The following is a 25,246-nucleotide window of genomic DNA, read 5'->3' on the forward strand; positions in this document are numbered from 1 at the left end:
TAAAAGCTGCTGTGCATACTAGAGCTCAGCAAAACACACACACACACACACACATAAATACACATTCACACCAGATCTCAACACTGCACACCTGAGCTCCTCCATTAGTCTCTCTCTCTCTCTCTCTCTCTCTCTCTCTCTCTCTCTCTCTCTCACTGTCTCTCTCTCATGTTCTCTCTCTGTCTTTGTCTTTGTCTCGCTCTCTCTCTCTCTCTCTCTCTCTCTCTCTCTCGCTCTCTCTCTTCCCCATCTCTCTCAAGTTCTCTCTCTGTCTGTCTCTCTTCCCCGTCTCTCTCATGTTCTCTTTCTGTTTCTCTCTCTCTCTCTCTCTCTCTCTCTCTCTCTCCCCACATGGGGTAGTGTCTGATGGACATGCATCATCACTCAGCGTCTGGCAAGCTCTCCATATCACTTCATTAGGCAAGATAGGCTCTCTTTTTTTTTAGTTGTTAAGAGGATGTGCAGTCTCTTTTTCCAGTAGCTCATAAATCATGGTGAGGACTTACTTTGTGTTTTTTTAAGAACAATCAGTACACTCTCTGTCTTTAGTCCTGGTTATGGAATGGACTGATATTAATAGGGAGTTTAATTGAAGGTAATATATGTAAAATATCAGCATATTAAAGTTTAATGTTATCTGATTTTATGGACTGCTACGTTGTGCGCAGAGAGGCAGATGGGGGAATGTTCAAGGAAATAAATCATGTGGGTTTAAGATGCAGTGTCAGAGAGTTAAAATAGCAATGGCAAAATGATTTGCTGTCCAGAATTTGGGTCCTGATTTTTATCCTGATGCCAAGCTAAATATATCACTACTCTGCAAAACAAATCGAAGATGTGTTGTAATCCTGAAACTGTAAACCCAAGCAGCACTGTCACCACTGTCATGATAAAAATGGCCACCAGAGGAGCCACTACATGTCCATACTTTCAACTATGTTGCCAGATTTTGCAAAAATAAAAATTTTGTTGGGCTTGACATTAATGTCTCACAACACATTGCATTTACTGCATCTACTCTTAGTATTTAACACTGTATGTACACTGACCAGGCATAACATTATGACTAATATTGTGTTGGTTCGCATTTTGCTGCCAAAATATTACAGCCCTGACCCATCATGCACTGTGTATTCTGACACCTTTCTATCAGAACCAGCATTAACTTCTTCAGCAATTTGAGCAACAGTAGCTCGTCTGCTGGATCAGATCACACGGGCCAGCCTTCACTCCCCACATGCATCCATGAGCCTTGGCCACCCATGACCCTGTCGCCGGTTCACCACTGTTCCTTCCTTGGACCAGTTTGATAGATACTGACCACTGCAGACCGGGAACACCCCACAAGAGCTGCAGTTTTGGAGATGCTCTGATCCAGTGGTCTAGCCATCACAATTTGGGCCTTGTCAAACTCACTCAAATCCTTGCAAACACTTTCCCATTTTTCCTGCTTCTAACACATCAACTTTGAGGACAAAATGTTGACTTGCTGCCTAATATATCCCAGAGACAGAGAGAGAGAGAACAGAAAAAAAAAACTTGTCTATAAAGTCTTGCACTCTATCATTTATTAATAAATCCCTGTGGTGTAAGCGTAATAACACTCCATACTGTGCTGTGACATGAAAATAATGCACTCCTCTTTTCCCTCCATACATTATTTACATATAACAGAGTGGTCTGTCATTCATTACTAATTAATATGCGTTGCTAATTGATTTATTTTGTAATTAATATCTGTGAGGTTTTTTTTTTTTTTTTTTTTTTAAAAAAACATGTGGTTTCTTCATCAAGGGAGTGTAAAAGTTATTTTTTGGCAACCTGGGACGGGTTCATCTTCATCAATCTGGCAACCAGGTTTGGTTTCCAAACAGAAGCTGGGAGCTATAATGTGGCGCTGAAGCGGAGGAGAAAAGCGTGCTGCTAGGAACACCTCTCTCTCTCTCCACCTTTCTCTCTCTCTCTCTCTCTCTGATTTCAGCAGGATGTGTACAGCTTTTAAGGAAACGGACAGGAGTAATGTCTGAGACACGATATGTGATATATCAGTAGTCAGATGTCCGGTGAGTAGGACTTTATAAGAACTCTGTATCAGTAGGGTGAAGATAGTTTCCTCATGGCCACAGCTGCCTGCTAACTGGGTTACTTAGCACTAGCCCTAGCTTAGCCACTGTAACACTACTCTCACCACAGCGTTGTGTTTACTTTGGTATTGTCTATTGACATAACTGAGTGAAATATGTACTTTTTTTTCTCTCTTTTTGCGTAGTTAAGTTTAGTCTCATTCCCACCCAAATATATATCTATCTAAGTAAGCTAACAGTAGGGTCATTTTGGGGTGAAAAAGTTGCTAGCTAGCACTAGCTTGTTTTTATTCTTAGCAAACCTGTTGTTTGGTCAGTAGTTAAACTTATTTGCTAGTATAATGTTACAGGTTGCAGGTAAAAGTGTTGTAATTAAAGTGTTAGTTTAGGGCTGGTCTGTCTGATTTATTACTCACACAAGGTCACTGTCATTTATTATTGATCCTGTATCTCTGGGCTTTTGTCATGTGACTTTAATTCGCTTTAATTTATTATTTATTAAGAAGCAGGTTCGGATAGTGCTTTCTGTAAAACTTTTCTCTGTGTTTATAAGCTATTAATGTGTTCGCTATGTTTGTTTGTATTTGGATTAGCCTCCTCCTGTCAATCATTTCATAGCCCCGCCCCTGATATCCACTTAACTCGTTATGAGGAGAATTTGGTGTGTTTATAAGAGTTATAGCTTTGCTTTCAGACTGCCAAGTGTCTGAGTGTGTTCGAAACTCATGTTATGACAGTTCCTGTTGATGCAAAATCTAGTTACACTATATTGCCAAATGTTTTGGGACACCCCTACAAATCATTGAATTCAGGGTTTGGGCTTGGGCCAATTGTTCCATTGAAAGGAGCTCTTAATGGTTCAGCATGTCAAGACATTCTGGACAATTTCATGCTCCCAATTTTGTGGGAACAGTTTGGGGATGACCCCTTCCTGGTCCAACATGACTGCACACCAGTGCACAAAGCAAAGTTCATAAAGATATGGATGAGTGAGTTTGGTATGGAGGAACTTCACAGAGTCCTGACCTCAACCTGATAGAACACCTTTGGGATGAATTAGAGCGGAGACTGCGAGTCAGACCTTCAGTCAGAGCTGAAGCTGTTCTGGGTGCAAAGTGCAGGCCAACTCCATATTACATTCATGTGCATGTAAAGACAGACGTCTCAGTTTTGGCCTGGCTCCGTTCTAATTCATCCCAAAGAGTTGAGGTCAGGACTCTGTGCAGGCCAGTGAAGTTCCTCCTCACCAAACTCGCTCATCCATGTCTTTATGGGCCTTGCTTTGTACACTGGTATGCAGTCATGTTGGAGCAGGAAGGGGTCATCCCCAAACTGTTCTCACAAAATTGGGAGCATGAAATTGTCCAAAAAGTCTTGGTATGCTGAAGCATTAAGAGTTCCTTTCAATGGACCTTGCTTTGTGCACTGGTGTGCAGTCATGCTGGAACAGGAAGGGGTCATTCCCAAACTGTTCCCAGAAAATTGGGTTCTCGTTTCGTTTCACTTCATAAGTTACAATAAAGAATAATGACCAAGTATGCAAGACATATCCATTTGTATATACAATGAAGCAAGTATACAAAAATCATCCGGTTATAATTCCTGCTCAGATTCAGTCAGATTTCACTTCATAGTACAGATGGATAATGACGCGAAACATACAGCAAAAGCAAGCCAAGAGCTTCTTAAGCCAAAGAATTGTAATGTTCTTAAATGGCCAGGTCAGTCACTTGACCTCAACCCAACTGAGCATGCTTTTCAGTAACTGAAGGCAGAAAGACCCATAAACAAGCAACAACCTCAGGCGGATACAGCAAAAGTCTGACAAAGCATCTTAAAGGGGAGAAACTCAGCATTTAGTGATGGTCATCGGGTTCCAGACTTCATGAAGTCATGGACCGTAAAAGATTTAGATCCAAGTACTAAAAATAATCCTTATGTTTATAATTAATTTAGTTTGCCCTTTGTGGCTGTGTTTTTAAAGGGACAGTGTGGGGAAGTGCTATAATTCCTAAATGTTTAATGCAATAGTTTTGTTAAATTAAGTCTACAAATTGTCCACATCTTGCTTGCTTCAGTCTATTGTGATGGTGTACAGATGCAAAATCCTAAAGATAGTGTCTTTAGACCCAACTGTATATCAGGTGGTGGTGCTCTAAATAAAATCTGTGTCTGCTAAAGAGGAGAAAACCAGACATCAATAAAACACTTAGGGTTGAAAGAGAGTGGAGATTTGGTAAAGATACTGCAGTGATTCAGCACAGATGAAAAACCATGATGGAAGAAAAAGTGTAAGTGCGTTTAGACTGAATGTTATAATTAGATTTCAGGTTTATCAGCATCACTGACTCTGGTTGCATCTGGTTGTTTTAATGCGTGTTGTATCTGGATTGGGTTAACACGTGTGTTTAAACGTGTATTTGTATCACAGTGCTGTTGGATTCTCAATTCTGATTGGTCAGAAAGAGTTGATTTAATTTCCCTGACAGTAGTGCAGCTACCATTGACAGGTTTATGTTTATATGCCCATACGCCCATTTAGCAGCTTGTGCGTTTCCCATGGTATGTTTTAACACATTTGTACTCATATGGCTTTTATTTTAGTATTTTAGCTCTACTTTTTAGACTAGAAAACAAGCTTCCCATGTACTGGGGCTTTTACTTGTCCAGTATTCTAGCTAATAAATGTGACTGGTTGATTGATTGATTTCTGTCTGGTGCCTTTAATATGTTTTATGTGAAAAATCTCGATACTGTTACAATCCAGGATCTCAAAATGCATGATGTAAAGCACGTGTCTGTTACTAATGACTAAGCTCTCCTGTGTCCTTTTGTCTCACAGTGCAGATCAGTCCATTCCTTATCCACATGCGGTCAAAAACAATCAGAGACCTTGTTCTAAATCACAGCAGGTGAGAGCAGAGGTACATTAAAATCAGTGGAAGATATCCAGACGGATGGCCACGCCTTTTGTACCAGTGCCTGTGCCTATCGATCGAGCTCTTCCAGGCTCCTCCGCTGCCAGGCGGCCCAAACGGGCATCGAGTGTGGGCAGTGTGTCCAGCAGTTCGGGATCGTCTTCCATTAAAGGTGGACCGGAAGAAGGTAGACTCGGGAGAAGTGGAAATGGGAGCTGTTTTATTGCTTCGTGTCAGAGTCCTGTAACGAGGGCCAGGATGAACGGAGTCGAGTCCACTGTGGAGTATTCCAGCTGCGCAAGACCGGATACGCCACCACACACGCTCGGATGGGAGGAGAGACCCATAACTCCAACAGTGCTCGGTTACGAAGTCATGGAGGAGAGAGCGAAGTTCACGGTGAGACAAATGCACTGAATCCTTTTAGCCATGCTTCAAAACAAGCAGCTGGTTTAATTGCAAATGTTTTGGCGCTTCTTCGGGGATTGACCAGCCCAGAGAAAAAAATGATAAATAATTCATTTTCAGCCACACATTATATCGGATCCACTCACTCATATCAATTCAGTTCCACTCACACTGTACAAATATAACACAGTAAATAGTCACACCTTATCTTACCTCGTGAGTTTAGTTTTTGGGATTGTCTCGCCTGAATCTTGGTTTAGACTTTAATAGCTTACAGAGTCATTCATTAGATGGGATGATTACTCTTCCAGTTACAGCTGCAGCATGATGCATACTGTGAAGAATGACAGTAACTGTGGCTGGTGCTGACAGAGACACTTAAATACCACGCTCAGTTAAAGAAAACAAACCTCTTTGTAAACTGCGTGTTCTCCTCATAAGGAGATAACAATGTTATTTTTAACTATGTGTACACACTGTGTATAGCAGGTACCTGGAGTCTGAAGTGGGTAGGACTGGTCAAATGTTCTCTGAAATTATCTGTTGTGAATCCTGTGAGAGAGGATGGGATTAGCCAAACCTTCTGAGAGAGTGGGTGGGATTGGTCAAGCCTTCTGAGAGAGTGGGTGGGATTGGTCAAGCCTTCTGGGAGAGAGGGTGGGATTGGTCAAGCCTTCTGAGAGAGGGTGTGATTGGTCATGCCTAGGGTGAGATTGGTCATGCCTTCGGTGAGCGAGGGTGAGATTGGTCATGCCTTCGGTGAGCAAGGGTGAGATTGGTCATGCCTAGGGTGAGATTGGTCATGCCTTCGGTGAGCGAGGGTGAGATTGGTCATGCCTTCGGTGAGCGAGGGTGAGATTGGTCATGCCTTCGGTGAGCGAGGGTGAGATTGGTCATGCCTTCGGTGAGCGAGGGTGAGATTGGTCATGCCTTCGGTGAGAGAGGGTGAGATTGGTCATGCCTTCGGTGAGCGAGGGTGAGATTGGTCATGCCTTCGGTGAGCGAGGGTGAGATTGGTCATGCCTTCGGTGAGCGAGGGTGAGATTGGTCATGCCTTCGGTGAGCGAGGGTGAGATTGGTCATGCCTTCGGTGAGAGAGGGTGAGATTGGTCATGCCTAGGGTGAGATTGGTCATGCCTTTGGTGAGAGAGGGTGAGATTGGTCATGACTTCGGTGAGAGAGGGTGAGATTGGTCATGCCTTCGGTGAGAGAGGATGATATTGGTCAGACCTTCTATGAAAGAGGGAAAGATTGGTCTAACCTTCTGTGATAGAGGGTAAGGTTGGTCAAACCTTCTGTGAGGGAGGGAGGGATTGGTCATACCTTCTGTGAGGGAGGGAGGGATTGGTCATACCTTCTGTGAGAGAGGGTGGGATTGGTCATACCTTCGGTGAGAGAGGGTGGGATTGGTCAAACCTTCTCTGAGAGATGGTGGGATTGGTCAAACCTTCTCTGAGAGATGGTGGGATTGGTCAAGCCTTCTGTGTGAATAAACAGGATTGGTTAGAATTCCTGCAAGTCTTGAGGCAGTGAGGTTAAAACAGTACACTTTGTAAGTCGTAGTGCACCACATTATGAATGAAGCCTCCATCTGCCTGTGAATAATTACAGGAACATCTCTGTAGAGATGCCGTGATCACGTGATCACACCTCCAGAGAGACACTGAGCTGTGTTGGGAAAGGGTTCAGTGCAGCTGGGATCTTTTAGTTTCATAACTGCTTTCCTGCTGTTTGTTCCTAACGGCCTCACCCTATCACATACCAGGAAGCACACTAGTAAGCATTTCAACCTGCCTGTCAGGGTTGTGTTTTTCAAACTGTGCTCAAAATTGAGCTTTCTTTCTTGGTACTAGGGCTGGGCAGTATTGATATCAGTATCATCACATAAAGACATCTGATATTATTGTGCATACCTTGTGTCCTCAGGCAGGGATGGAAAAGTCAGTACCCTGGGCTCCAAAGACAAGCAGATTGCATTTCCAAGCTTTTTATTTGTATTTGCCAAGCATGTTTTCTTCTGTCCAACAATTTTCTTGTTCAAGATTTCAGTATAAAATGCTTGGAATGAGTGATGATAGTTTCAGGAGTCCAACTATCATAATGACTATCAAGTTGGACAATTTGAACGTGTGCAGCTTTAAAACCGATAAATAAATTGGTGCTTGATTCAGAATGCCGTCATTTTAGATTTGTTTTCCTCCTCAAACAGCTGTTTGACATCTGTAGAGCTAATATTATAGGTGTAACAAATAAATATGTCTATATTAATTGATTAAGCAAGTACTAGTTAACAATAAGAAGTGCTTGGTTTACAACTGATGCTGTCAGCCATGTTGATTTTGATGTGAAATTGGGAACGAACTCGTCGTTGAGAAGGCTTTTCTTTAACTTTTCCTGATTAGAGTCTCACAGCTACGGCTTCTTTGTCTTTGCGTATCGGACAGATCCATAAACGTCATGTAAAATACAAGAAATAAACAGTTATCAAGAATTGCTCATCTCTTCTGCTTTTCACCACATGTACACTGTAAATCTTATTTCAAATTTATAATGAGATCAGTCTGACTTGCTAATAGGTGATTAATGAAAAAATAATAACAATGCTAACGTCTAGAAGCCACAGCTGACTCTACAACGACTTTTCCCCGTTTTAATGCAGTAATATTTACACAAGTTCCATATGTCTAGCCACGCCTCCTTTTCTTTTAATGGCAAAATCTTTCAAATGAATGTTAATTAGAGAATTGACGTTTTTAGCGCCTTCTGTGGAAGCTGTGTCAGGATGTCATGTGATTGAATGTAGCATGGGTGTTGCATTGTCTTTGTCTAGTCTTCATTGTAAGAATTTTATTGTACTTGGCAATAATTGTACGTGACCTTAACCGACGTTTCTTTTCATTAGAGAGCATTCCTGCATTCAACCGGATAACTAGCTTGTTGTAATTTTAGATTATTTTATCCTGCTGGTTTCCAGGCAACAAAAAAACACTGGACCCAGCAGAACACTGGAGCTTTCACTCGCACATGAACCATATGAATATGACCACAGGGGCCTCGTACTAGATGATTGTCCGTTTTTTTAATATATTTTTTTTGTTCACACATCTCCTGCAAAGAAACTACATTTATTCAACAAGAACTAATCACATTTTATGTCAACATTTCTGCATCACAGAGCTCTTGTTTCTGTTCTAATTGCTGATTAACCCACTTCTGAGGCTTCTAGACCGATCAACATTGCCAGAGTCACCAGGCACAGCGTCATGTGAGCTTCCTGGAGCTTTCGTTTGTTTTTGTCAGATCCAAATCAGATTTATTGCTCCACCCAGCACTCCTCCGGCACTCGGAGCCAGGCTTGTTGCCTGACCTCTGAAAGACGTACTCCAAAACTCGATGAATGACTCTTTGTGAAATTATATTGTGTGTGTGTGTGACAGAGGTAATATTTGTATCTGAGATCAGGGTTGAATGTAGGTCACTGGTTCCTGACCTTTTTATCAACAAGGCTGTGTGAAGGCACGGCATGAGGGATGCACTTTATATACAAACAGTGTTTTCAGTTTTCATTAGTCATCTTAGGCCTGTGATGTTGCTGCAGCATGCAAAGCAAAAAACGCATCCTCAATGTTTCAGTTCACCTTCAGGTAAAAATAGATTTTTCTGCGTTCTCTGATCCCCTGGGTTTGTTAGTTTTATTTACATTTCCTTTTCATGGGTCTTAAAAGTAGCTGGTCACTTGTAAGCTAGGCTAGTAGTCCACATCAACATCAGCAGAGGTGCTACAGTTAAAAATGTTCACAGTATCACTTTATTAATTTGGTGAAAATCTAAAGAAGAATTTATTTATAATCTCTGCTTATCCTAGTACACATAACAACGAGCAAAAAATAGTAAATCTCCTAATTGATATTTCTTGGAAAGATTTTTTGTTAAAGAGCAAGCTGTTGTAATATTTATGACATTGTTATAAACTGAAAGAGAGCATGCCTAGCCAAAAATACACCGTTGTCAAAAGTTTTTGGACGTCTGCCTTTACATGCACATGAACTTTAATGACATCCCATTCTTAATCCGTAGGGTTTAATGTGGAGTTGTCACACCCTTTGCAGCTATAACAGCTTCAACTCTTCTTGGAAGGCTTTCCACAAGGTTTAGGAGTGTGTTTATGGGAATTTTTGACCATTCCTCTAGAAGAGCATTTGTGAGGTCAGGCACTGATGTTGGACAAGAAGGTCTGGCTCACAGCCTCCGCTCTAATTCATCTCAAAGGGTTGAGGTCAGGCCAATCAAGTTCCTCCACACCAAAACTGGCTCATCCATGTCTTTATGGACCTTGCTTTACGCAGTCATCCCCAAACTGTTCCCACAATGTTGGGAGCATGAAATTGTCCAAAATGTCTTGGCATGCTGATGATTTTATACACCTGTGACCATGTAAGTGATTGGAACTCCTTAATTTAATGATTTGGAAGGGTGTTCCAAAACGTTTAGCAATATAGTGTACATGGTTGCATTAATTCTATGTCATATTCTTCATTGTGTTTGATGAACCTTGTGTATGATAAAGTTGTATAGGAACATGCACTACTATGGCCAAAAGTATGTGAACACCTGACCCCCACACCCATATGTGGTTTTTCTCTAAACTGGTCCCATGAAGTTGGAAGCACACAACTGTATAGAATATCTTTGTATGCTCTAACATTACAATTCCTATTCATTGGAACTAAAACCTGTTCCAGCATCACAATGCCGCCGAATACAAATTATGGAGTGTTAAGTGTTGCAGTGGAAGAACTCGAGTGCTGACTCAACCCCTCTGAGGACTGGATCTGAAACAGCGACTGCACCCCAGACCTCCTCACCATCCCAACATCAGCTAAATAAACACAAGCCATGCTCCAACATCTAGTGGAAAACTTTTCATTCCAAACTTATTCTCCTTTGCTGTTATAAGAAGCGCCACTCTTCTGGAAATGTTCAACAAGCACATGTGTATATGATGTTCAGGTGTCCATAAACTTTTGTGTACTTGGTAGCTATGTAGCATGTGTATGATCGTAATGGATTACACAGCTGACGGTTTTTAGTGCGGTCACAAAGCAACAGTTTGCATAAGGGCGGGTTCAGAGCAAATATTTTGAAGTGTAACGGTTAAACACAAAAGGAGTTATAACTACTGGAGCGTGTGGAGTATAGACATACCAATAATAAAAACATTAAAATGCTAGAGGCAAAACTGTGGCATTGTAACAAACAAATTGACAACAGGATGCACTTCCTGAATCCCAAACGGTGCAACAAAAATACGTCTTTATACTATTTTGTGAAATAATGAGTAGGGTTGGGTACGTTCACATTTTTACCGGTACGGTATCTGAAATTTATTTCAGTGAAAAATAAAAAAGTCCAAACCTCAATATCAACATTTTGTTATTTATTTAGGTTTCGGACAACCCGCTTAACGTTAACTATTTGTTTACCATAAATAGCACGGTATGGAATTTCGACTGGCGCTAGAAAAATGCTATGTTAAGCATCACCGCGAAAATTTCGTTTTCTCCAACAATAAATCAAATTAGCTAGGATAATTATAACCTGAACATGTCAAAGTTGTCGCCGATGCCCTGGGGTTCGACTTTGGGCAGGTGTGTTAGCTGCACCTACTTTTGCTAGATCAGGCTGCCATATACAGTCCACTCTTGAGCTTTTTAAATAGATGTTGTGTTTGATTGGGTGCTTCCTCAGGTTAGATGTGTTGCCATGGCCAGACTTGCATTTAGAATGACAAATATTGCAAATAGCATTGTCTGCGTCGAATTTTTAACCGAACGTTTTCAGTTAGCCATTGTTGTGTTGCAAGGGTGACATTGAGTCACATGGTGATGCTCTCCCTTTCTTTCTCTAATTAATTAAACCCCATCTTTTTTTACAAGTGCTTATGGGCTGGATATTGAGAACTCTGTATTAGATTCTGCCGGTTTGTCCCACTGACCTACTGAGAGTGGATTTCTAAACACATCCTCATTGTGTTCATTTTAGTTGTTTGTTATGAACAGTGTCTAGGCCAGGACCTTTGTGTTAGGGAAGTGTTTGTTACTGCTGTTTCTGTGTAGCACCGTGTGCTTTGGATTCTGTTCAAAGCATTATGATTAGCGTGTATCGATAACAGAATTAAAGTTCATAAAGGGTGTGTTGTGAAGTCATGTGGTGATTTATTTTAGTTTTAAATTTCTGTTTCAGGTGTATAAGATCCTGGTGAAGAAGACACAGGACGAGAGCTGGGTGGTGTTCCGGCGTTACACTGACTTTTCCAGACTCAATGACAAGGTCGGCCATTGTTGACGTTATTCTTTTGCCCACACGCACACACAGACACACACATACATACATACATACACACACACACACATATACACACACACACATACACATATACACACACACACACACAAAATACTGTGAAGGTTTCAATGCATTTAACAAACTTTTTTTTATTCTCACCACCTGTAACTCCTTCATTCAGTGTAATATATCGGTGATATAATAAACATATTTCAATATACATATATTTAGACTTGTCTATCTGTGTGTGTGTGTGTGTGTCAGTGTCTTCATCTATCTATGTGTGGGGGGGCACAGTGTGTGTTTGTGTGTGTGTCTGTCTCGGTGTGTGTGTCTGTGTATGGGTCTCAGTGTGTGTCTGTGGGGGTGGGATCATGGTGTGTCTGTATTTTTGTGTGTCTCTGCGTGTCTGTCTATGTGTATGAGCCTTGGTTTGTGTGTGTGTGTGTGTTTGTGTACGTGTTGGGGGGGTCCACGGTGTATCTGTGTGTGTGTGTGTGTGCTCCTCCTGACTCCTGTTTGCATATATTGTATTTACTCTGAAAAGGCGTTGAAAAAGGGGAAACTTTTCAGTGGTGATGAACAATGCTGGTAATTCTTTTTGTATTGTATTTCTAAGTCATTAGCATTTAATGAAACAACAACAGGATAGGGCAGAGCTGTGTAGCAGCAATACAATAACTTCTTTGGAATTGGTTTTCACCTTTGTCACATTTTATGGCTGTACAAAAAGTAAGCTGTATCAATCCTCCTCCTGACCTGCCGAGCTCAGTAGTTTGTGTGTATTATTGTGTAGGTGAAATGAGACGCAATAACAATGCATGCTTTTGTACTGAACAAACAACCAGGATGGATGTAATTATATTATATGGAAATGCAAAAATGAGCTGTAGCCCAGTGTATCTTATTTAGAGCATGTAAATAAGGTCAGAATATGTTAGTGGATGGATTAGGAACTGAGTAAACTCGCTTGCCACTTTTTAGTGATCCCAAACTGTGTCTGTTTAAAGCATCGGAGTACCATTATGACTTTTCCTCCTCACCATTTGGCTTTTCTTCATATCTCCAGCTTTCAGGCCAGATCCCAGTGAAGGTAACAACCAAATGGTGTCGTCTGAGAATACTGATGAGCGCAGGCATTTATTTCCAGGGTGTAGAGCAAGGCTAGGAGTGTCGTTTCGCTCTGGGGGAGTTCCGCTTTTCTCCTGTGGCGTGCACAGAGTTAGTTCTTCTGTAATAACAGCCTGTTTAAGCATGTCCTGTTCTGCTGGTTTTCCCCCCTTTAAAGCATAAAGGCTTTGCCTGTGCTATGGTTTGAGATTATTTTATACAATAGTGTCACTCTACTCTGGCATTTTTAAGTGTTTTTGCAAACTTACCGTTAACAGCAAGTTTCATTTACATCATTTTCATTAAAGTACACTATGTAGCCATAGGTTTTGGGACAATCATCGAATTCAGGTGTTGATTTTCAAGGGTTGGGCTCGGCCCCTTAGGTCCAGTGAAAGGAACTCTTAATGCTTCATCACACCAAGACATTTTGGACAATTTCATGCTCCCAACTTTGTGGGAACAGTTTGGAGATGACCCGTTCCTGGTCCAACATGACTGTACACCAGTGCACAAAGCAAGGTCCATAAAGACATGGATGAGTGAGTTTGGTGTGGAGGAACTTCAGAGTCCTGACCTCAACCAGATAGAACACCTTTGGGATGAATTAGAGATGAGACTGCGAGCCAGGCCTTCTCGTCCAACATCAGTGCATGACCTCACAGATGCGCTTCTAGAGGAATGGTCAGAAATTCCCATAAACACTCTCCTAAACCTTGTGGACCAGAAGAGTTGAAGCTGTTATAGCTGCAAAGGGCGGGCCGACTCCATATTACATTCATGTGCATGTAAAGGCAGACGTCCCAAAACTTTTGCCAGTATAGTTTATTAGTCCGGTTTAAGTCGAATAAGTGAATAAAATAAATGGCCTTACGGCTGTCCTGTAAGCACTTCTGCGTAATTAACCAAAGCGCTACTTTTTTCTCATCCACTAACATGGGGCTGTTTTACCAAAAAGTTAATTTAGGCAAAGCTCCTTTTAGTAAGCTGGAGAAAGACTGTATGCTTTGTCAAACATAAACAACTATGACGATAGGAAAATTCCTATTAATAGAAACAAACACCCAAGCTAACATTAGGTCAACACTATGACGTTTTTCTAATACTGGGGTGGGGAATGAGACAATATTGCTCTACTGACGAGTGAAAAAAGTGCTACTGGACACACAAGATTTGCCTTATTTCAAATCAGAGTCTTGTAGTGCCAGAAATTCAGTGTATTGTAATGTATTGTGAAGAAATTAATAGGGAAATAGTTGTTAGACTGTGAGTTTATTCTTTGTGCCACTGCTGTTGCTAGTGGATATGCAGTACGAGGTAAGACGACTCATTTGCATTATATATGAATAACAAAATATTCATGTCTCTATGTTTTCTGCAGTTAAAGGAAATGTTTCCTGGGTTCCGTCTCTCCCTGCCACCTAAACGCTGGTTTAAAGATAACTACGACACTGACTTCCTGGAGGACAGACAGTTAGGTCTGCAGGCCTTCCTACAAAATCTGGTGGCTCACAAAGACATTGCTAATTGGTGAGAAGATTTCTTTAACTTCCAGTTCACTCCGTTTCAGCCTGCTGAAATGACCACACTCTTCGAGTTTCATCACACACTACGCCTTATAAATCAGCAGTAATACAATATAAAGAAACGCTTATCAGGAACAAGATAAGCAGGCCAAGTCCACTAACACACACTGTTCCTTCCATGGGCTGAGCTTACCTGGCATTCTCTGCTGATCACATAGTTCAAGAGCAGTCAGTTACTGTACTCCAGTCTCTCCTTCTCAGCTAATGGAACACACTCATCATGTGGTGTTGAATGAATGCACTTATCAAGCTAAGGTCATATATCATCTGAAGCTTTATGCGCTGGAAGGCTGTTTTAGCCATAAGGACATAATTAATATACTAAGTGATGTTATTTATTAGCCAATTCTCCTCTGCTTCTCATTCAAATTTATGTTGACGTGTATTAAAGCAAGGTTGATATATTGGTAAGGGCTAAATGGTCAAAATAATGAATAACTAAGTCAGAATAACAATAACTAGGTTACAGTAACAAGCAAGTTGAAATGAAGCCAAATTACAGCATAAGAGAGAACGGGCATTCTGATCAGGCATAACACTGAGAGGTGAAGTGAATAACACTGATGATCTCCTCATCATGGCACCCGTTAGTGGGTGGGATATATTAGGCAGCAAGTAAACATTTTGTCCTCAAAGTTGATGTGTTAGAAGCAGGAAAAATGGACAAGTGTAAGGATTTGAGTGAGTTTAACGAAGAGCCAAATTGTGATGGCTAGACCACTAGATCAGAACATCTCCAAATCTGCAGCTCTTGTGGGGTGCTCCCGGTCTGCAGTGGTCAGTATCTATCAAAAGTGGTCCAAGGAAGGAACAGTGGTGAACCCGCGACAGGGTCATGGGTGGCCAAGGCTCATGGAGAGCGAAGGCTGGTCCGTGTGATCCGATCCAACAGATGAGCTACTGTTGCTCAAACTGCTGAAGAAGTTAATGCTGGTTCTGATAGAAAGGGGTCAGAATCCACAGTGCAGGACGGGTCAGGGCTGTTTTGGCAGCAAAAGGGGAACCAACACAATATTGGTCATAATGTTATGCCTGATCGGTGTACAGTGAATAGAAATAGGAATAATTAGTAACCTGGTTGAAATAACAAGTAACTAAGTTAAATTAAGGAGTTAGTAAGTCGAAATAACGTTATTGCACTTTCCCACCTTGCAGTTCAGGGCTTCTGTACTTCTCTGGATGATGCATTTCAAACTACAGATTAATTATTCAGCTGACTATATCAGATGTTTGCTAACACTTTCAGGCCAGTTTTGGCGTGACAGATACGTATGTGTGTTTGCAGTGTTGCAGTGCGAGAGTTTCTTTGTCTGGACGAGCCTCCAGGACCATTCGACAGTCTCGAGGAGAGTCGGGTAAGACGTCCGAAACTTACACATATGTCTTTAAAAGCAAATACTGTATCCACAAGGTCAATAGTTAATCAGATTGTTGTCAAACAAATTATATCTTGTTGAATTTGTTACTGATCACAGCACTGCTGTTAGCTGGATATTTATGGTTGGAGGACTGATATTCAGCTCAGCAGTCTCACTGAGGTATATGAGAACCACATATGTTCCCATGACAGTGTCACTGCTGTGCTATGAATGGTCCATCACCTAAATTATATATGTGGTGGCCTGGAAAATCTGTTGGACGTCACTGTGGCTGACTGGCAAAGAGCAAGAAGTAATCATGTTTGGGCCAAAAGAAAATCTGTAAAACAGTCTTCTTGAAGATTGCTGGACAATTTTCTCTCACAGTGAATGTCACATCTGTTCTATAGTATGTGCTGTAGAGACATGAGCCCAATATTCTATTCAGTTTGTCTGGAGATACCAGCTGAAGTCTAAAAGAAATCTTTAAAAGCAGTTTTCCACAACCAGACTTTAAAATTATAAAACTATAGAAATGAGAAACACGTAGTAAAGAATATAAAGGTTTCTCCAGACCACCACACATGGTCAGTCCTGTGGTGGTCCCTTTAGTCCCTTCCATTGCACCCCCACCCCCACCCCCCTCTGTTGACAGTATTATTTGCCTCTTGCCGTTGTTTGCTCTCAGGCGTTCTGTGAGACTCTGGAGGAGGGTAACTATCGTCTGCAAAAGGAGCTGCTGGAGAAGCAGAAAGAGATCAATTCCTTAAAGAAGATATTGGAGGAGAAGGAACTGTACATACACGTGCTCAGGAAGCAGATCAAGTAACGGCATTAGTGTTGTGTGCTCTTTCTCTTCATCTTGTGGTGTCAGTGCGATGACCAGCTTATGGTTCATGTGTGTGTTTCAGCGGTGAGTCTCTGACTCCGGAGAGCCTGTACGGTCTGTCTGCTCAGGGCAGTGAGAGCAGTGTGGATGCAGAGAGCTCCACCGCTGAGGCAGACCAGGACATGCCAGAGGAGAGCGGGTACGCTGCACTCCCACTGCTTTAACACATGCACACTTAAACTTTACACAGAACTGTCAACTTTTTTTTCCCTCATATTCAAGCCATTGCTTCGCAAAAAAAAAAGATCCAGAATCCGTTGCTTCTGGATCTTTTTAAACATCTAAGGGTTTTCAGCAGCTTCCTGGAAGCGAGCCGATTTCCCAGGTCACTTTAGGACACAGCAGCCTCGTTCACGTGGCATCCACACGGCTGATCCCCATTGATCACTTGGCAGAATTAAAGCATTCAGACTTTGGCCTAAAAACCTGCCTTGCTCTTTTCCCCAAGCCTTCAAGCCTCTACTTAGACAGAGCCAGAGCTTCTTAGGAGCAACACAAATTACCTTAAAAGCCTTATAGAATTCATGGTGGACAATCCAATCTCCTAACTCAATTTAGCTAATGGTTGTGGGCCGATGCATTTTCAGTGCATAATAATACCTATGGCAGGGCCTGTGCATCATTACATTCAAAACACAGTGTCAAACTCTCCATATATCACTCTCATGACAAAAAAAATGCAGGTTAGTGTAAATGGACAATATGTTGTGGTTGCTGATAAAAGGCCCAGCTTTTGTAATAATACGTAGTCTTTATTGATCTGGCAAGTATTCAAGCTGTCTATGATCTTCTACGCTGGCATATAGATTTGTAAATCATCCTGTGGTTGATTTGCTGCTCAGCAGAAATGTTTCATGGATGAATTGAAGAGTGGGTAAATTCATATCGAGCTGGCTTCCATTTCAGATGTCTCTTCAGGGAGAAGGGTTGCCATATGAGTGCATTTTTTTGTTCACAAAGCCAGAAATAAATATGCTTGAAGGGTTTCATGCACAGCCAATCAGAGCTGCACAGTTTGCTGTAGTGTATATTGTATGTATGCAATGCTCTTCTATCCTTGTGGCACTTTAGGATGGAAAGTTTAACCCGGTAGTCATAGTGTATGTGACTCATATACACTATATTGCCAAAAGTATTCGCTCACCTGCCTTGACTCACATATGAACTTAAGTGACATCCCATTCCTAATCCATAGGGTTCAATATGACGTCGGTCCACCCTTTGCAGCTATAACAGCTTCAACTCTTCTGGGAAGGCTGTCCACAAGGTTTAGGAGTGTGTTTATGGGAATTTTTGACCATTCTTCCAGAAGCGCATTTGTGAGGTCACACACTGATGTTGGACGAGAAGGCCTGGCTCTCAGTCTCCGCTCTAATTCATCCCAAAGGTGTTCTATCGGGTTGAGGTCAGGACTCTGTGCAGGCCAGTCAAGTTCCTCCACACCATACTCTGTCATCCATGTCTTTATGGACCTTGCTTTGTGCACTGGTGCACAGTCATGTTGGAAGAGGAAGGGGCCAGCTCCAAACTGTTCCCACAAAGTTGGGAGCATGGAATTGTCCAAAATGTCTTGGTATGCTGAAGCATTCAGAGTTCCTTTCACTGGAACTAAGGGGCCAAGCCCAGCTCCTGAAAAACAACCCCACACCATAATCCCCCCTCCACCAAACATTACACTTGGCACAATGCAGTCAGACAAGTACCGTTCTCCTGGGCTTCATTTGAAGCTATATGTAGCATTCAAACATAGGAAGCTTTGCCTGCTAGCCTACACGCGCCCCGTATCCCACAATCCCAGCAGATATTAAAGTGCAACATGTGACCCGACGTGACCATTTACAAGCAGCGGAAGCTTTAAACGTGAATGTGGTACATAGCTCTGGAAAATAGCCGTGAAAGTGATCACCTGAACATATTTACACACAAAAAACTAACTTCGCCGACACGTTTAGTGTTTTTTTAGGCTACTAACGTTCTTGTCTTGAATTTTACGGTGATCCTATTCCTATAAAAAGTTCCTAGGTGGTAAAGTGCTTTACACCACTGCATCCGACGCTTTGCATTGCACTTGGTGATGTATGGCTTGGATGCAGCTGCTTGGCCATGGAAACCCATTCCATGAAGCTCTCTGCGCACTGTTCTTGAGCTAATCTTAAGGCCACATGAAGTTTGGAGGTCTGTAGCGATTGACTCTGCAGAAAGTTGGCGACCTCTTCGCACTATGTGCCTCAGCATCCGCTGACCCTGCTCCGTCAGTTTACGTGGCCTACCACTTCGTGGCTGAGTTGCTGTCGTTCCCAAACACTTCCACGTTCTTATAATACAGCTGACAGTTGACTGTGGAATATTTAGGAGCGAGGAAATTTCACGACTGGATTTGTTGCACAGGTGGCATCCTATCACAGTTCCACGCTGGAATTCACTGAGCTCCTGAGAGCGACCCATTCTTTCACAAATGTTTGTAAAAACAGTCTGCATGCCTAGGTGCTTGATTTTATTCACCTGTGGCCATGGAAGTGATTGGAACACCTGATTCTGATCATTTGGATGGGTGAGCGAATACTTTTGGCAATATAGTGTATCTCTCTCTCTCTCTCTCTCTCTCTCTCTGTCTCTGTCTCTCTCTGTCGCGCTCTCGCTCTCGTCATGATATTTCTGTAAAAGTCATTAACGCTGTCCCTCAAATTGCTCACCCCCTCATGTTATTTACTGTTCATACAATAGTGTTGTTGAATTCTTGCTTCTGGTTGGTCAGAAGGTTTTGATTCATTTCCTGCAAAAGCAGTTCACACAGTAGTGACACCCACAGGGCAAATTAAAAGTAAACATTTACTGCACTCAGTTCTAATGAGATATCTTATTGGTGGATGATCTGTCAGGAGAATTCTCCCATCTCAGTGCTGTGTAACTGCCCGAGGTAAAGCTGCAGCTTTCTGAGGCGCAGTAAAAGAAACACAGGACTGACCTCAGAAAGCACTTATTACTGATAGGATTACATGCAATTTTTTAGAGGATGTTAAGAAACCTGTTTTTTCCAGTATGCACCGAGATACTTCAGTACAGAAGTAGGCTGCTCAGCTGTACACTCATGCAATATTTACAGGGAATGTCATAAACTGACCATGGAATGACCCGATTAGCCTTTAGTGTAAATAATGTAATAATGAACAGCAGACACTACACATTTTTTGTAGTCCTTACGACAGAACCAATCATACATGGGGTAGAGTCGCACGCACCAGATCAGGCTCCTCCTACCTGGTTGGAGTTCACAGGATGGAGCCTGAATAAATGTGTTTTTTGTTGTACAATGTCTTGTGGGTTAGGGGTTAGAGTTTGGCATATATGAGGTATCAGATCAGGTCCAGCTCCACTCCCTTGGGCTTTGCTTCTGCAGCAAGGATGACTAGAAAGTATTTTTGCAGAGCGTGTGTGTGTCAGTCGATTGTGTCCCTCCTGTGTTAGCTGTATGAGTGCTGTTGTGATTGTTGAATCAGTTTGTCTCTGTGATTTTTTTTCCAGTAGCTGCGAGCATCAGGCATCACGGAGTTCTTCAGCATGTTGGTGTGGTCCGACCATTAGCAGCTCACCTCCAGTCATCCAGGTCACTCAGGTGGAGCAGTGAATCAGAACCAAGACCTTCAACACCTCCCCTCTCCCTCTCCCTCTCCCTCCCTCTCTCTCTCTCTCTCTCTCTCTGTCTCTGTCCCTCTCCATTTCTTTCTCTCTCTGCCACAACTTCTTGCACTCTCTGCTAGTGCTCACAACCTCTTCTAACTTCACAGCTGATCATCTCAAAAAGACAGAGAGACGAGAGAGAGAGAGAAAGAGGAAGAGATCTGTTGTTGGGGAGCTGAAATCTGGACCACTGTAGAGACAGCAGAATGTCCTGAGCATTAAATCATCAGGATTAAGGATTTTAACCACTGACCTCCAGCCATAGACTGCTTCCCAAGCAAAAAGTCCAGACGAAGATGAACTTTATTTAATTTAATAATAACTTATCACGCAGAGGTGCCAACATGTACAGTTTAGCCATAAAATTTATGATGTTTCTCACTTCTCATTAATACAGGAGATTTTTCTTTTCTAACGAAGCAGCAGTCAAAACAGACATGAGTACATTTCACGTGAGCAGAAAAGCCAATTCTGTCCAGTGGAGAGGACACAGGACGTGAAAGACTTTCTTTTCATACCACTTTATCTTTAACATGTGAAGGTATGAGCCTTGGCCTTGTGAGACAATGGAAAAGAAGATGGGACTTTTTTGTTTAAAAAATTGAGAAGTTGCTTATCATCACACCAGACATTTACTTTTCTGTTTTCGTCTGACCGGCAAGGATTTTGTGGGGTGTTTGTTTTTGCCTGCTAGGATTTTCTTATTAATAACGTTGGCACCTTTGTCTCATGACAGTTCACTGTGTGACAATCCAGAGACAGAAACTGCCTTTCACTCCAAAAAACACAGTGGCGTGTTGTCTCCTTGTGGCTAACGCAGCTACTGCAGTCATCTACTCAGGAAGGACAATGTTGTGACAGACTGAAAGACTGATGTTTCCCCTGTGCTGCTGCTGCTGCTGCTGCTGGCATTTCATCAGGGCTATGAATTGATGTCTGGCACTTCATTCCCATCTGAAACTGGATTTAAGGCTTCCTTGTCTGGGTTTTGCCTTTCATGTCACTCCACACTGCCGTTGCCTCATTCATGATAGAAACGCGATTAATCTGTGTATAGGAGTGAAAAAAAATATTCTGCACACTGTTAAGCCATCCATCTTCAGTGATTAATTTCAAACACTACTTTTGCCTCATCATTCTTATAAAGGTGCCGCAAGTCTGTTTTTTCAGAGACGTGGCATTCTACAGGATCAGACCTCCTGTTAAAGCAGCAGACCCTACAACAACAGCTCCAGATAATCAGCTCACTAACCAGATTAACCAGATCAGACGTCAGAATAGCTCTGAAAAGTAGACTTCCAATTCTAAACTGTTCTTTCACACAATAAAAGTATTTTGCTTTTTGTTAAGCGACAGGAATATTTTCCTTTCTGTATTTTTTTTTTTTTTTTTTTTTTTTTTGTAAAGGCCCTAAATTTACAAAATCTCCTCAGCTGGTTTAATGTGATGGTCGGTCGCCGTGATCACAAAATTTACCACCTAGGAACTTTTTATAGGAATAGGATCACCGTAAAATTCAAGACAAGAACGTTAGTAGCCTAAAAAAACACTAAACGTGTCCGCGAAGTTAGTTTTTTGTGTGTAAATATGTTCAGGTGATCACTTTCACGGCTATTTTCCAGAGCTATGTACCACATTCACGTTTAAAGCTTCCGCTGCTTGTAAATGGTCACGTCGGGTCACATGTTGCACTTTAATATCTGCTGGGATTGTGGGATACGGGGCGCGTGTAGGCTAGCAGGCAAAGCTTCCTATGTTTGAATGCTACATATAGCTTCAAATGAAGCCCAGTGCCTTTATCTGCATCTTATATATTTATATGTATACACGATTATTTTATTTGTTTGTGTGTGTGTGCACAAAATGTGCAGATCCTTCCGAAATCAACTTCCCTGCTAACGTAGTGCCTTGCATTTCTTCTTGGGGAAAAAAAACTGACGTTTGCGTTGCTATTTTTCACTCTGTTTTCTTTTCCTTTAGGGTTGATGCCAAATCACTATACTGGCTATAGAGATGACTTTAGACATGATGCAAATAATTCACGTCTGTAGTCAAAGCATTACTGACATAAATCCACACAGTCACCCTTTATTGTCATTTCTGGGATCATACACTTGTCATATTTCACTAAACTGCACATTTAATGTTTCACGTTGTTCTGAATGACAATAAATTAACGTTTGTATGACGTCTGTGATGATCAGATCCACGGTTAGGTTCATTGTTTACTCCTAGACAACTTCTCATAAAAAAAAAAAAAATGAATATGCAACTGTTCAGTAGATGCGATTAAAAATGTTGAAAAAGTTCCTTTGGTTCATCTTGACGTTTGTCTTGTTATTTAGCCGCAGACGAATTTCCTTTTGGCTCATTGAAATGTAACACTTGGAGAGAGAGAGAGAATAAAAATCTGTGTGGATTTACATTAGCATCTTTTCCGCAGATCTTATAGAAGTATATTTGGTTCACATGGACATGAAAGTCTGTTGAGGGATAATAAAAGTTTTCAGAGGTATTTTCATTTTGTGTAATTTTGTGGATTTATTTGTCGTCTCATCTGCACTCTTTTAGCTTTTTTGTGTAATTCTTCTTTATTGTAGCAGGGAGGTTTTGCCGCTAGGTGGCAGTAATTATCTGTCTAAACCACCTTTTGGAGAATTTTTGATCATTTTAATCTTTTTATATTAATAATGCGATTCACACATGGTGTACAATTAATGAAATGGATGTCTCCAGTAATTATCGATTTTTATTAAACTTATAAACTACAACTATATAAAACTATACTATATTGTATAGTTGTATACAACTATACAAACTATATAAAAACAACTATATAATATTCAACTATATAAAACGATGAATTACACCGATCAGGCATAACATTATGAACAGTGACAGGTGACGTGAATAACTGATGATCTCCTCATCATGGCACCTGTTAGTGGGTGGGATATATCAGGCAGCAAGTCAACATTTTGTCCTCAAAGTTGATGTGTTAGAAGCAGGAACAATGGGCAAGCGTAAGGATTTGAGCGAGTATGACGAAGGGACAAATCGTGATGGTTAGACCACTGGATCAGAGCATCTCCAAAACTGCAGCTCTTATGGGGTGTTCCTGGTCTGCAGTGGTCAGTATCTATCAAAAGTATCCTTTAAGTTCTGTAAGTATCTGCTGCTAATGTCTTGGTGCCAGATACCACAGCACATCTTCAGGGATTAGTGGAGTCCATGCCTTTATAGGTCAGGGCTGTTTTGGCAGCAAAAGGAGGATGAACACAATATTAGACCGGTGGTTATAATGTTATGCCTGATCAGTGTATATGACTATAGTATTGATATAAAGTGTGCAGTTTTTAGTGCATAGTGAAAACTGCAGAAAATTAAACAAAGTGAGGTCAGGGCGGTCGTTAAGGAGGCCGTCCTCAGCCTGCTTGAATGAATTTCTGCCCTACATTGTAATTCATCTGAAGTAATCAGTAAGCGTTATCCTGTTCTTTCAAGAAACTGGAGCACGACTGATATACCGTACACCTGATGGATGGATGAATAGATGCATAGATTAGCCAAAGAACAAAGGACATTAAATACACAAAATCAGTACACATTACACAATGTGCATATTTATACATACAGGATATGCACATGGAATACAAAGACCAAAAATATAGTCAGTTCAATTCAATTTATTTGTATAGCGCTTTTAGCAATGCACATTGTCTCAAAGCAGCTTTACAGAAGTATAGAAACATAGAACAAATTATAAAGTTTTAAGTTTAGTTACTATTTTATCCCTAATGAGCAAGCCTGAGGCGATGGTGGTGAGGAAAAACTCCCTGAGATGATGTGAGTAAGAAACCTTGAGAGGAACCAGGCTCAGAAGGGAACCTCATCCTTATTTGGGTCAGTCGACATTGACTGTTAAGCTTTCTGTGATCCTGTTCCAAGATTTTCTGCTCACCACAGACTGTTTACCTGAGTTACCTGACTGAGTTACCATAGCCTCCCTATCAGCTTTAACTAGTCTGGATATTCTCCTCTGATCTCTAACATCAAAATCTTTGTCATCTCCTCCTGCAGAGGAGCCATTCACTGGATGGCCTTGTTTTTAATTCCATGCACACAAACTTGGAAAATAAATAAAATAATATTGAAATGGCCTTCATCACACTAAATGGTGAAAAGTTTACAGAAATCTGACCATCACACCAATTCACTCTTCTTATGCTTTCCACTAGATCAGGGATGTCCAATCTTATCTGCAGAGGGCCAGTGTGGGTGCAGATTTTCATACCAATCAAGCAGGAGCTACACCCGATTCCATCTGGTTAATCAGCTGATCTTGACTTTCAGTAGACTCGGATGTGGCTTCGGCTTGGTTGGAATGATAACCTGCACCCACACTGGTCCTTTGTGGATACTCCTGCACTAGATGTTGGATCATGGCTGATGGGATTTGTGATCATTCAGTTACAAGAGCGTTAGTGAGATCAGACACTGATGTTGGGATGGTGAGGAGGTCTGGGGTGTAGTCAGTAGTTCCAGATCATCCCAAAGGTGTTCATTGGGATTGAGCAAGAGTCAGGGCTCTGTACAGGACACTCAGGTTCATCCACTTCCACTTATATCAATTTTCAAAATCCAGACTATTGGAGTTAATTAGAAGAATATGTAGGGTAGTAGGTATGAAATGTAGAAGACCAAAAGTCTGAAATACAGCCATGTACTTGGCAGCCATGTCTTCTATCAATCATCCTCTTTCACAGAACTGTTCAAGGTGAAATTGCCAGCCTGAAGAAAGAAGGGAGGCTGACAATGAAGTATTGGCCAGTAAAGTATTAGCCGGTTAGTACTGGAAAAATCAAACCAT

General features: G+C 41.5%; 1 protein-coding gene across 3 annotated transcripts; it reads left to right on the forward strand.

The window, feature by feature from the left end:
- Window positions 1–1,863: 1,863 nt before the first annotated feature.
- On the forward strand, window positions 1,864–22,799 carry snx16 (sorting nexin 16). Of its 3 annotated transcripts, none has more exons than XM_058393735.1 (8): window positions 1,864–2,063; window positions 4,927–5,401; window positions 11,654–11,740; window positions 14,247–14,395; window positions 15,737–15,806; window positions 16,498–16,634; window positions 16,721–16,837; window positions 20,221–22,799. In XM_058393735.1, the coding sequence occupies exons 2-8, from the start codon at window positions 5,042–5,044 to the stop codon at window positions 20,321–20,323; spliced, it is 1,023 nt and encodes a 340-aa protein (XP_058249718.1). In that variant the 5' UTR covers window positions 1,864–2,063; window positions 4,927–5,041; the 3' UTR covers window positions 20,324–22,799. The 3 variants fall into 3 exon arrangements, with proteins under 3 accessions (XP_058249718.1, XP_058249720.1, XP_058249719.1); XM_058393737.1 differs by having other exon boundaries at window positions 20,224–22,799; XM_058393736.1 differs by having other exon boundaries at window positions 4,932–5,401.
- Window positions 22,800–25,246: the final 2,447 nt, after the last annotated feature.

Source organism: Hemibagrus wyckioides, linkage group LG01, assembly GCF_019097595.1.
Source record: "Hemibagrus wyckioides isolate EC202008001 linkage group LG01, SWU_Hwy_1.0, whole genome shotgun sequence".
Classification (NCBI taxonomy): Eukaryota; Metazoa; Chordata; class Actinopteri; order Siluriformes; family Bagridae; genus Hemibagrus; species Hemibagrus wyckioides.

What these genes read in the sequence shown, in the direction of transcription:
- snx16 (XM_058393735.1), top strand. Translation starts at nt 5,042, where the DNA reads ATGGCCACGCCTTTTGTACCAGTGCCTGTGCCTATCGATCGAGCTCTT. An exon ending in AGGAGAGAGCGAAGTTCACG is followed by an intron (nt 5,402 to 11,653) that starts GTGAGACAAATG and finishes TTTCTGTTTCAG; the next exon opens with GTGTATAAGATCCTGGTGAA. An exon ending in CACAAAGACATTGCTAATTG is followed by an intron (nt 14,396 to 15,736) that starts GTGAGAAGATTT and finishes GTGTGTTTGCAG; the next exon opens with TGTTGCAGTGCGAGAGTTTC.